Source organism: Mugil cephalus, chromosome 12 (genome assembly GCF_022458985.1).
Source record: "Mugil cephalus isolate CIBA_MC_2020 chromosome 12, CIBA_Mcephalus_1.1, whole genome shotgun sequence".
Taxonomy (NCBI): domain Eukaryota; kingdom Metazoa; phylum Chordata; class Actinopteri; order Mugiliformes; family Mugilidae; genus Mugil; species Mugil cephalus.
The window spans coordinates 6,869,070-6,882,056 of record NC_061781.1 but is presented as its reverse complement, the minus strand read 5'-3'; the positions used below and the strand labels follow the sequence as shown (position 1 = coordinate 6,882,056).

Here is a 12,987-nt window from a genome sequence, read left to right as displayed (position 1 = left end):
AAAGAAGTGAAGGTCTGTTCAGGACTACACTCCTGTTGAAGAGCTACTCCTCTCTGACAATCCTGGCCAGAACTTAATGGTAACATAGCGCTCAAGAAACTGGCAAAGACGAGCGTTTCGCTGTGCTTGGCATGTATATCTCTCACACTGGTGCTCAGCAAAGAAAGCCAAAGTGCTTAGGTAGCCTCTAAAGCTCCATGCCTTCCATAGAGACCCTCTTACTATCCTTGCGCTGAGATCCACAGGATCTTCTAAGAATGATGATGCCATTTTCCAAGAGACTCCATTTGTGCGTCTGTGGGGCTTTTATACGTGTTGATCTGTTGTATTAATCATGACCTGCTCAGCTTAGTTGTGCAGAATGTTGAGTATGAAAGTTGCCATGGCAGTGTGCCCAAGTAAGAATCAAAATGTTGGTGTAGCCCCTGAAAACTCACAATTAAACCTGAAGTTGACAGCACAGGCAGTCTGAAGCCATCTATCTCAGCTGAGCTGCTTGTATTAACAGACTTCTTCCATACCCTCCTCTATGTAACTTTACAACAGCTCACCTTTCTGCATCATAACTCTATGTTATTAATGTTAATGGACACTATTGCACCTTATTATTATTCCTATGTATATAATACAGCGTTTTTCAAAGTGTGAGGCGCACCTCTCCTGGGGGCACCAGAGGACTTCAGGGGAGGCGCAACGTGAGAAAAATAAACCTGAAAAAAAAAAAAAAATGGAAACGTCTAACTAAAGTGCATTAGATGGCCAAAATAGATTGTTTTTTAGTAGGCTACTCCAAGTAGAAATGAGAGAGGACACAGAGTCGGTGGTCAGCAGAAAACAGAGGAAGTAAGACCCTGATTCTTTAAAGTTTTGCTTTTCATATTGGTCCTGACAATGGCTTCTTCTTCTTCTTCTTCTTCTTCTTCTTCTTCTTCTTCTTCTTCTTCTTCTTCTTCTTCTTCTTCTTCTTCTTCTTCTTCTTCTTCTTCTTCTTCTTCTTCTTCTGCGACTGGCTTTCTTCGATGTTTTTCCTTTCGGGGCCATACACCAGCACAGCGGTTGTGGAGAATGTGTACACATATTATCAAGTTAAACTCTGACGGGGCAAATCGCTTTCTCATCGCATTATCTGTCTTAGTCAGATAAGGAGAACTCCGATATTAGTCGGAGTAGCGCATTTACGTGCACTTAAGTTGTCCAGTTAGAGTCGGATTGAGGCAATAATTATTTTTTCTCACGTGCATGTAAACATATTGAGTGTTACTTGCAAAGAGGTGCTAGTTAACGACAGTGTGCGAACATGTGAATTCCAATGTCATATTAACGCATTGTTACATAACAGTAACAATGGTTTGAGTTCTCTTAGGGGGGCTCACTACCCCACACACAACCCCGATATAATATATATTCTTCCGTCTCTGTTTCTCAACATTTGTTCATATGCCAATTCTGTAAATATATCTAAAAATAAATACATATATTATATTTCATTTCTTTTTTATTTTACTTAATATTTCTTTTTAATTGTGTTTCTCAAGAGTTTTTTGTGCAACTAAACTACTGTAACCAAGCAATTTCCCTTGTCGATAATTTAAGTCTAGTCTAGTCTACGAGTCTCAGTAGCATAACTAAATAGACTTATTTAAACAGACCTATTTGAAAAATAAAGAAAAAGGTGAACATTAAACCTGTGTTTCCCTTGTAAGAATTATTACACTTTTGACATGTGAGGGATTATTATGTGATCAGACACTTTAGATAATCTGGCTGAACTGTTAATTAGTTTAGACCCACTCTCACAACATGTGTTTTTCCTCATGTTCTGTTCTGTAGTATGTACTGTGTCAGGTAATGTCGCTACACTGAATTTCTGTAGTTGGTATAACCTAAAAAAAATGACAAGAGTTAAAAGAGAACTATGCAAATTTGGATGAAAATGAATATTCTCCGCACGTTTCACTACACTACATTACCATTCTCTTTCTGTCTACGACGATGCTTTAAATTAGTCTCAGTCTACGACTCGTGTACTCCTTGTAATATATATGAGACGACGACAGATATTTGTACATGAGGGCAATGAGAAGGCGATCCTGCAGATGGGGAGAAAAGTGTGTACATGACAGGTAGAGACTAGGAAGTGAGACGGGAGCCTCTGGGGACTAAGTGTTTGGTTTGTACTGTATTTGACAGGGAGCCCACTTAGCATGGAACACTGCTGAGCAAGCAGGATGAACTCTGGGTGTAATGACGGTGCAATAGTGATGCAGGAACACAAAGACTCAAGCGCCACTCAGAGGGAATGCTCAAGGACATGCATAAATTTATAACCAAACAATAAAAAACCGAACCTGTTTCAACGCTAACAAAATGCTTATTACAATATCCGGCACTAAACCAGGTGATGAGCATTAAGCTTTAAATTGCAGAAGTAGAATAACGTTATATAGTCATTGCCAACAATAAAAAGAACCAAAACCGCCGCAACAGTTGTAAATATTATTAAATTGCCAGGGAGGAAGCCAGCATGGCTTTGGGCGTACTTAACTTTTCTATAAATCATGCATCAAAGAAGTTATTCTTTGGGTAATCTTTCTGCTTCTCTTACCGGGAGACACTGCCAGCTGAAAATGATGCAGTTTATCCTCATCTGGGAAATTGGCTTTGCATGTACCTGCATACAGAAAAATGTGCAGCAAGAGAGACAAAGACAAGTGATTAGTTGTCGGAGTCAGATGTTAGACAGAAGCAGCTGTGTGAAATTCTTATATTACATTTTATTACTTGTGGCAAATGAGGGCATTAAATCAATAAAATACTGTATTTCCATCAAGTCCTTCCTGGCCCGCGGTGTGTTCATGCAGCCTTGCCTTTAGTAGACCCAGGGGCATATTTCCCCCTGGTGTTCCAAAAAAGGTACTGCACTCAAAACCATTAACGGCACTTGAGAGAGCGTTTGTTTACGTTCAATGCGTTTTTAATTGGTTACCCCTCTCGGTTTAGCCTTTTGAGAATTGCATAGAAAAGAGAGTACTTGAATAACTGATGCACTTCAAAACCTCTCATGAATGATTTGTGCTGAATGAAGAGCGAGTCGTTAAAAGGTGCAACCCCTGATGTCTAAGACAATTGGAGAGCAGCATTATTAAGCATAACGTAACACTTTAAATAATAGACACTTTAACGGAATAGTGGTGTTCTTGGATTCACAGTGTTATCGACCGGCCGCCATGGATGTTAGCTTTCACATGGGCAAACAATCTACACCTTGTAGAACATGGTGGAGTTTTGTGTATGATTTGCCTTAAGTTTGCCTCTTGTTTCCCTACCCATTGTTTGTTTAATGCTTTTCTGGCAGACAGGGAGACCTCCATGCTTTCTTTGTAGGTTTTGTTTTCTGGTCATTGAACAGGCAAATAAAGACATATCTGACCTAGTTCCTCTCCTTTAACAACATATAATCAGCTCATAATAAACCAGAATACAATCAGGATTCTGAAGCTGTCAAACACTGAATCAGATGTCTTTTTAAATTGGTAAAGTTTTATTCAATTTATTCCCATCAACACCCTGGCTACAACACTGAAGTTAAAAGAACCGCCTGCAGAAGGAATACGCTCTGTAAATTTCCTGCCTTGCAACAAACTGCACCACGCCGCCAAAGAAAAGCTCGATATCGTTCGTTCCACCCCGTGTCATGAAAGGCGTCCTGACAGCACCGGCGCTCATTTACAGTGTATACACACAGACACGGATCCCCTTCACACCTTCTCCCCGGGCTCTCGTTCCTGTCTGGCTGGAGCGCTGATAATCCATCAAACAAGCTACTTGTTCCCTGTAACGGAGCGCAGGTCGAACAAACACAGCTGGATCGTTCACGCTCTCCTTCACCCGCTTCGTTCAGCTCACTTCTAAAGAATGTTGGCCGGTGACCCCAGATGTTTGGTGGCGTGTGGACTACAGAAGACGCATTTGGGACTGTAGAGTCACTGGTTCATATCCCCTTATGTGCATGGCTGAGGCGCCCCTAACCCTCGCTCGTTTCTCTGGTGCTGCACAGGTGGCTGCCCACTGCTTCAAGTGTCCTCCTTGTAAGAAGGAACAAGCTTAACGCACAGAAACAATTTCCTCCCCCTGAGAAATCAAATAAGGGATTCGTGTTCAGTGTGTTTTCTACGAGGCTTGTAGTTTGTTGTTTTTTTCCAACAAAACGGAGTGTGTAATAAAACTGCTGACTTGCCATTTATTTTTGAGCCGCGTCTTATCTTGGATGTGCACGGCACAAACACATTTCCCAGAAAACTAATCAGCTTTGCGGTGTTCTTATCAACGCCGTGTGCTAGACGCGCTGTTTACTTCTCTGGCTTTCACGGCCCTCAGACGTGAGGGCAGTTTAACACAGCATCATTTACCTGGGGAAAGCTGGAAAATGCTAATCTGAAGAATGTTAAGCCTCGGTGAATTGGCTTGAGAGAGGGATTCGTCTAATCCATTAAAACATCAGTCAGTAATTCAAACTAAACAGCCTGAAGTGAATTACAATAGTAACATCATTATTATTTAATCGAAAATCGATTTCAGATTAAATTGTCCAACTGGTCAAAGATTTTTGATTAAATAATTGCCTAAGTAAATAAAAAAAAATATGTATAACACCATGTTACCACTATTTAAGAACATGAAACACATTCATGAGCTTGTGTTTCTTTTCCTGCTTCCTATAGTCATAGCTGTGGAAGCTTAACAACCACAAGAATACGTTGTATGTGAATTATTCAGCAGTCGCGCAGATGTAGGGTTGAAAAAAAAAAAAGGCTGCGTGTGTGGAAGGCATACTTACTAGGGAGATTGGCTTCAAGTTCTGCAACTTCTGCGGAGAGAAAACAACAAGGATGAGCAAAGAGCGGAGCAGGGAAGAGGGAAACGACTGAGGCACGGATACGCGGGCAAACAGAAGAGCGTGAGATCCCTGCACTCCCACGTTTCTCTTTTTAAAACGACACAATGTGACGGTCCCGGCTCCGTCAGGAAAGTTCCTCTGCTTGGAATCGCGATGTCTAATGTGCAACTCATGAAAAATGAATTCAGCCCAACGTAGTAAGGAAAGAGCAGCCGAATAACTGGCAATGTGCGTCAAAAGTAAAAAGACGAGACAGGACGGGGGAGGGAGAAGAAAAAGGAAAGAGGCCCGGAAGAAAAGGGAAAACGGAAGGACAGCGTGCGAAGAGCAGGGGCTTGTTTTGCTGATGCTGCCGCTGGGAGAGGTCACGCTGAATTTTTAAAAGCTCTCAGGTTCTGTTTTGTTTCCTCATCGCTGACGCGCTTTCCTCTGCTAATTTTCGTCAGGCGCTTTCACGCCATTTACTCCCGAAGAAAGAGTTTGCGAGATGTCGAAAGTGTCTGCGTTATTGTTCTGGTGTGGCTCGCTGTGAATGCTCTGCATTCTTTGAGATGCAGAGTCTCATAATTAGAAGCTCCAAGGATGCTCACAGGAGTTTGTTCTTTTCATTTTCCCCCTACACACAGAGGAGAGTTACTTAACAGCTCCCTCAGAGGAAAATAAGGGAAATCGTTTTTTCTGGATGGGTACCTCCATAATAAACCACAGTCATATGCTGAAAAGTTATGATAAACATATACAGTTCATCCAAGGGGTTCTCCACACCTGCAGTTCACGTGTCCCTGGTATACACTTCTATTTGACTGATCACTGAGTTACTTTCTTACATCTCTTTTACATTTAAAGTCTTTATCTGTGAGATTTGGTTTGTGAAAAAGCTTAGAAAAACAATGAGTCAGCCAGTCAAGCGTCCCTGCTGAGAGAAGCAAAGAAACGCAATAAAGAGCGCATCAGAGGCCCGGTTCATCTTTAGAAACGACGCTGCATTTTAATCAGGCGTCAGTCATCCTTAGTTTAAGTGAATGCGAAGGGCTGATCACAAGCTAATTCAGCAGCTTCCGGCCTCAGAAATTGTCTTGGTACATAATCTCATACTCTCATACTTACATAATATTGTTAACCTACTGTAACCATGGAGTTTATTAAGTCTTGAAATGATCACTGCTGTGAAGGGATGATAAACAACAGCAGAATCAGCATGTATGACTGCATTCAGTTATTATAGGACATTATTTAAATGTAGAATGGCTACATGTAGCCTGACAAAGGCCAACTCCACGGCACTGCTATCACTGACCCTGCAGATCTTTAGCATAAACAGTTCCCAACGAAGGGGTTCCAGACCAGCTTTCAGCTTTTGTTCGGGCTGGCCTCTAGGTTATGGTGTATGAGAAAGTCGTTTAATTTTAGTTACGAGTCGTCTGCAGTGAAAGGAAGCGAGTGATGTATTTAGCAACATATTGACTAAAGGAGAGGAAGTGGGAGGAAACAGGCGTTGGCACGAGCGCTAACGAAGAGGAGTGAAGCCGCAGATGTCAGAGAGTTGCTTCTCAATGAAAGGAGAGGAACCTATGAATAATAATCCAAAGAGAAAGATGTAAATCGCTGACAGATACAGAACCAGAAAGAAAGGAGGGCAGCAACAGAGACGAGAAAAGCAGAAAGAAGAGACCCAAAATCCACAGCGGTATCTGTGTTGAAATGAAACAAGTTTAAAAGAACAACACAGAAGGAAACGACTCTCTTGGCCCGGATGGCAAACCCTCGGGTTTTTTTAGCTGCTTAAGCTGAACTGGTCTACAAGGTTTTGCCTGTTCTGTCTGTCGCTGTCAGCATCTTAAATAAAATACTTGCAGTGTGTCTGGTTAAAACCATTCAGTGTATGCAAACAGACCAAAGAGATAAATGTTTATAGAGTTGGTATATTTAAACCGTCACTTACTTTTGGATAATATGTAATTTGGTTCAGATTTTCGCCAGTTAAACACAGTTTTTCTTCTTGAATTGAGTAGGAAAAGCTGCCAGTGGGTGATAAAACATTTAACAACATTAGCCCGTATTTAAAATATCTGATTCTGGAAATTAGGTCTCTTCTGTTCAACGACTAGTGAATGTGTATTCAGAACATCAGCCACTTTAAGGGAAAGTAGAAGTACCAGTATGTTATGTTGTGTGTTTTCAGTCATTTAAAGTGTCACTTTCAGAGTGTGTAACACATTTTATTAGCAGAGTCAACGGTTTTGGAGTGTAGTCTGACAAAATAAATTCATGATGACTGAAAACGAGCTCACAGCAACCGCCCTCATTATTAATCCAGAAATGAACCAGGAGGAATGTCCGTCAAACGGCCAAGAATTCCAACTATCACGGACGATACTGAAAATGACTCAGCAATCTTAACATCTGATATGCTACTTGGCATGGGAGGAACTAGAAAAACATGTCAGGGAAAAATTCTAAAGGCTGGATGGATACAGAGTGTGTCTGAAAAACTGAGTATGACATCCACCGATCAGCCACAACATTAAAACCACTGAACAACTTTTGCCAATTCAGTGTCCTGCTGGGAAACGTTTGGACCTGGCATTTATTCATGAAAGGATGTTACTTAGACATGTAGCATCCACCTAGGCCAGACCAGGTACCCCCACCCCATAGCAATGACACTCACTTCTTCTTGGACTAACAGTATCTCAGAGAAACTTTACAAAATGTGCAGTCATATCCTGTTGGACATTTTCCAAAACTGGACAATTTCCATGAAATGGAAGTCATTTGACTGACGTTTTTCACTCCTGTTTCGTCATCGTCCGCGACTTCAAACGTGTTTGACTGGCAAATTCTGGGTCGTGCGATGAGGCTTTCTCCAGCCTACTTTCACTTTTCTGCCAATACTAGAAACATATAGGGTATACACAATACTAACCTGGAGCTAATTTTTCACATCACGCAAAGCAAAATTCAAATAACCTGAAACAGGCTGATCAAAATAAAGATGCTTTGCAATAATTTGGACCATGAGGACCGGGTACCTTTGGTTAGGAGGCGATCCCTGATGGAGACCCTGTGGGTGGAGTCTGAGGCTCCGGAGGCACGGCCCGTCTTTCCTCCGTCATCCTTCTTCAACTTACTGGCCAACGTAAGCATGGCGACGCTGCTGTGATATGCCTCTGTCTGCCCCACGTAGCACTGCACTCAACTGCACTGCTGCTGCAAAAGCCTGCAAAAGTCACACAGACCAAAAAATTAATAAATCACACAGTGTAAATATGAAATATATGAAATACTAGGCATACAGAATACTCTACAGCATATTATTGAACATATTCTAACATTCAGTGGGCATGTTTTCAAGGAGCTTGTGTTTTTGCAAAATTGTTTTATTACGATTTTAAATTATATTGTGCGTTAGCGTTCAGTTGTGCTAAGGAGATTAACACTTGTATTACTACGTGAGGCAGTCCAAAGTGTATATTTTCAACCCACACATATTTAGCCAGTCTACAATTAGGTGCTTGATGAGAGAGACAGAGAACTGATGAGGTTCAAGGCTACCTTATTAACCTCTGGCCAGCAGTATGACACAATTTAATAACGGTGAAATAATGAAGAGGCTCACATCAATCTGGAGCCAGTAGCAATTAGAATTCAAACATGCTGTGTCACAAGATGACCAAAAGGATTTGATTGAAAATGATGTGAAATAAGAGTAATTTGCGCTAATTTACACCACAGCCTTGGACACGTCCCTTCACGCAAGGTTTCCAGCGACAGCTCTCTTGCAGAGGAGCTGATTCGTATTGAGTTTAATTGGTTGAGTGACACGTAAAGAAAGCCGCCACATTAGCGCCTATAAACATGTGAAAACTACAAACCAACTACTGTGACCTTCAATACTGAGCATTAAGCTGCAGTAGAAAATATCTATACAGTTAAAATCTTTGCAGAGTAAAGTGTCAAAAAGGCTCTGATAAGATCAGGATCTTTTACAAAAAATAAAATAAATCTATAACTGCAAAGCAACGTGATGACTAAGGAGTCTTTTGCCTTCTTTGAAAAAACCTTCTTTGTTGCTGCAGTAATCTGGATGACATTGTTAAACACAGAGATGAAAGTTCCGCTCTGAAAACATATCTCGTGGTAACTATTATAAACATGCAGCAGCAAGCTGCTTGAGGGAATTAGTGTCTTTTAATGCTCTTGACTAAATACCTGGGAATGGATAAACACTTCAAGCCAAACAAATGTGTGCTTGAATAAACTGCAACAATATTTATTTTGTGTAAATCTCAAGTTCACCTGCAAATTGGAGCAATGGGAGGATTAGAATAACGTATGTTCCAGAAATAATTGTATTCGGTAAAGATGTAGCCGCATGAACACACAATATTAACCTCATGAGACCCTGCGTCCTCATATGGGGACATTAAGTTTTAGGTTTTATTGCAGCTTATTCTGCTTCATTTAAACCCATTTACCTCATTAGTGGACACTTTAGTCTGACATCTAGTGGTAGCTTAAGGTTAAAACCTATTTATTTGCTCTTATTAACATTTATAGTTTGATATGATGCACAAATTTAATAAAATAGCCATTTCTGCTAATTAGCAAGTACTCGTTTGAGGACGTTGGGACTTCATTGTTTGCAATTCTGTCTTTGCTCAACCATGTTCAAGTGTTAAAATAAACAGCTTTATATTTTGTCACTCATTGGTGACTTCTTTATAATATCAATAATGAAATAATCCTAGTGTCCACATTGTTTACTTGCTGTTCACAGATGATATTTAGTTTTTATACGTCTTATGTATACCAAATAAAAGCTCGGGTCTCAGGAGGTTAACATCATGTTAATGGTATGTAAATGTCAACGATAAACAGCTGCGAAAAACAACTTGCCATTATATGACATAAATAAATTCTTCTCAGAGACAAATGATAGATAATGTATCTGTCCCTGACCGGTCACAGTTGACACTGACTCACAAAACAACAATGTAAACAAACAATACTGTCAAGGGGAGAGTGTGTAATACTGGCTGGTGTTAACGCAGGTCTAAAAAAAAGGAAAGAATACATAAACAGTTGAGTGAGTGGCTGGCTGTGCTTCAGCCTAACTATTACACTTTACTGTGATAGTATAGTTGCATAGTGGATGGAGAAGCACTCTGTGTTCTTATTATAAACTTTGTATAAGTGGTTATGTCATGGGAGAAAACATTTTGATGGAATGTTGTGAGGCGTTCAAGATGCATCAGGAGCTTTTGAATACTATGATGAGCCACCCAGGATAAAAACAATCAACGGCCAGGTCCGACTTAACATCCGCCTGCATCGTGTAGCCATTACCATGTACCTTGATGAAGTCTCACGCACAGTGCAGTCAGCCCTGGCGTCCCTGCACTCACTGTATCCAGCCTCAGTACTGGGGTGAGCTCATTTAGGTAGACGCAGGAAGCGGAGAGGGTAGGGACGGTATCAGTTATCAGTGAGGTCCATAAATGTGCACCCCTGAGCCTGACTCAACACCCACCTGCCTCAGCTGTCAGTCACTGCTCGCTGACACACTGCACCTGGATGTAGTAAAGAATATCCACACGCACAGGTCACATAGGACCTACCAAACGAAAACAGTTTTTATCTTTCTGCGCTGCCATAACAAAGTCACTTTGATGCAGCACATACTACAAGCGTTGTACAGTCTCCATACTGCAAATAATGACAAACTAGGTCAGCTGGGTCAACTATCTCCTTCTCATCATCACCAAGACTAAAGAACCTATAATTGACACCCACGGGACCAACACCCCACACAACCCCACACTCATCAACGGCCAGCCAGTAGAAATAGTGGACAGTTTCAAATACCTCTGCTTCACCCTGGACAATAAACTGAACTTTAAAGCAGCACGCCACAGACATCCACAAACGCTGCCAGCAGAGACTCTATGCCAGGGGTGTCCGACTCATTTTAATTCGGGACCCACACATACAGCCCAATTTGATCTCAAAGGGGCCTGGACCAGTATCACACTAGTGTATTAACCTATACATAATGACAACTCTGAATGTTTCCCTTTGTCTTACTGGAAAAAAAAGTACATTGTGAAAGTGTTTACATTTAAGGAACTGCAGTATTAAAAAAAACTTGGAATCAACAAGCAGACATTTCTAAAGAATATAATTCTTGCCATTACACCTTGAAATGTGCAAAACCTAATATATGCAATAAAAATAGGTCCTACATTTTAAAAAAAACTCTCAAATATCACTGAAACATTCTTAAGTTCTCATGTGGTGGTTTTTCAGACATATCGATGTAAAAGTTAATCCCAAAATTGAAATGTAAACACTTTTCTCACAGTTCCCCATCACTGGCGTCACCGGAGATGACGCAGGGGGTCATGTGACCAGTTCATCTGAAGTCCACTTCCTCCAATTGAAATCTCACGTGACAAGAATTTAAGAGAATTGTGGGCTATCGCGAGACGAGTCTTTATGTGAGTTACAGCTCATTTGCAAATCACCTTGCAATGGAAACACGTACAGAGTGTACTTTATCAAAATTTCAGAAATATGGCTTTTACTTTGCGAAAAACTGTAATGTAAACACTGCTAGAGTAGTGCGATATCCACAACTCTCACTAAATCTGTGCGAAACCTTATAACAATAGCAGCTACCTTTATTGGAAACATTTGTAAATTCATCCCACGAGGCCAGATTAGACCCTGTGGTGGGCCGCTTTAGGCCCACAGGCCGTATGTTCGACACCTGTGTTCTATGCCATCCATACATCCCTACCTGTTAAGCCCCACTTTCTACTCCTTCTGTACCACAGCATTATTGAACCAATCATCATGCACCCTGCCACCTGTCACTTCACCGTGGTCCCCATCATCGATAGGAAAGAGCTACTTAACATCTCCCAAAATAATGACCTTCATACTCCCAATTTACACACTGCCAACTCCCGGAAAGCACTGACAATATAGCACATGGACCCCTGCCATCCCCTCAACCCATGTGTCTCACTCGTCACCGTGTCTCTCATGTTACTGGTGTGATATTTGTGATATTTGGACCAGGACAGACTTTAATGATCCACAAGGAAAATTGCTTGGTCACAGTAGCTTAGTTGCACATAAAATACACTCTTAAAAACCACAAGTAAAGCTTGACTGTTATATGTTGTATGTGCTTATATGTGCTATGTGTACGGGCTGTAAAAGCAAATATCACGCGATGACAATAAAGTATCTATCTGAATCTGATCACTAAAATCAGTGTAGCTTGGTTATTAAGTTTAAATTGAACATGTAATCAACGGTTGGTATAAACTACGGCGAGCCAGTTGAGTTACAAGAGCAGAGGCTAACTCTAGGTCAAAGGGGAGGAGTGAGATACATTTTGGATTCAGGCTAAAACTTTACTGCTCCGTTAGCTTGACAAGTTGCTGTTAACAACAAATCGCCACCGCCGCTAACCACGGCCAGATGAACCCAGTGTCCGACCTTTACACCTGCCCCAGTTCAGAGGTATCCCTTGCTCAAAGCGGGTGACCGACCAGGGTCGTGTCACTAGTCTTAATGGGCGTGTAAGCAAGCTGAAGTTGTTGACCAAGTGTCTGCGCCGGCCAGCTTTTAGACCGTGGCTTATCTGAGCGCTGCCTGTTACCTGCTGTCTCAGAGCTAGCCCTCCGTGCTACACCATAACCGGCACTCCTCCGTCCAAGGCGCCGTCTGCGAGTCCAGCGGGGAGTCACAGCGGCCACGTCCGACTCCAAATAACCGCAAGAACGGGTCGTCTGGGGCGTCGGAGTGGATGTAAACTGATTTGAAAATCAGCTGTCAGAACTTCGCTCCGGTGTCATGGGCAACGGAAGTGCGGGGAATGCCTTTCGTTATTGTCGTCCGGGCGGACACGAGAGCGGATAAATAGTTCCGCACGGCAGAAGGTTCGAGTTTGAAAAAATAATGTATGAATATAATAACAATAATATATATATATTTTTTAGCAAATGTTAATACTTTTACTTATATTATTTATTTGGAGTCATTATTCCCTCTCTCTCTATATATATATCAATAAT

General features: G+C 41.4%; 1 protein-coding gene across 1 annotated transcript in view; it reads right to left on the bottom strand.

Moving 5' to 3' along the window:
- ube2f (ubiquitin-conjugating enzyme E2F (putative)) overlaps positions 1-12,785 on the bottom strand; it is a 48,303-nt gene extending 35,518 nt beyond the window's left edge. Inside the window, exons 1-4 of the mRNA XM_047600926.1 lie at positions 12,573-12,785; positions 7,930-8,117; positions 4,838-4,867; positions 2,606-2,671 (exon numbers count right to left, since the gene is read on the bottom strand). Of these exons, the coding sequence (XP_047456882.1) occupies positions 2,606-2,671; positions 4,838-4,867; positions 7,930-8,044 (211 nt within the window). The 5' untranslated portion in view covers positions 8,045-8,117; positions 12,573-12,785. The remainder of the gene's footprint in view (positions 1-2,605; positions 2,672-4,837; positions 4,868-7,929; positions 8,118-12,572) is intronic.
- Between the last annotated feature and the right edge of the window lie 202 nt (positions 12,786-12,987).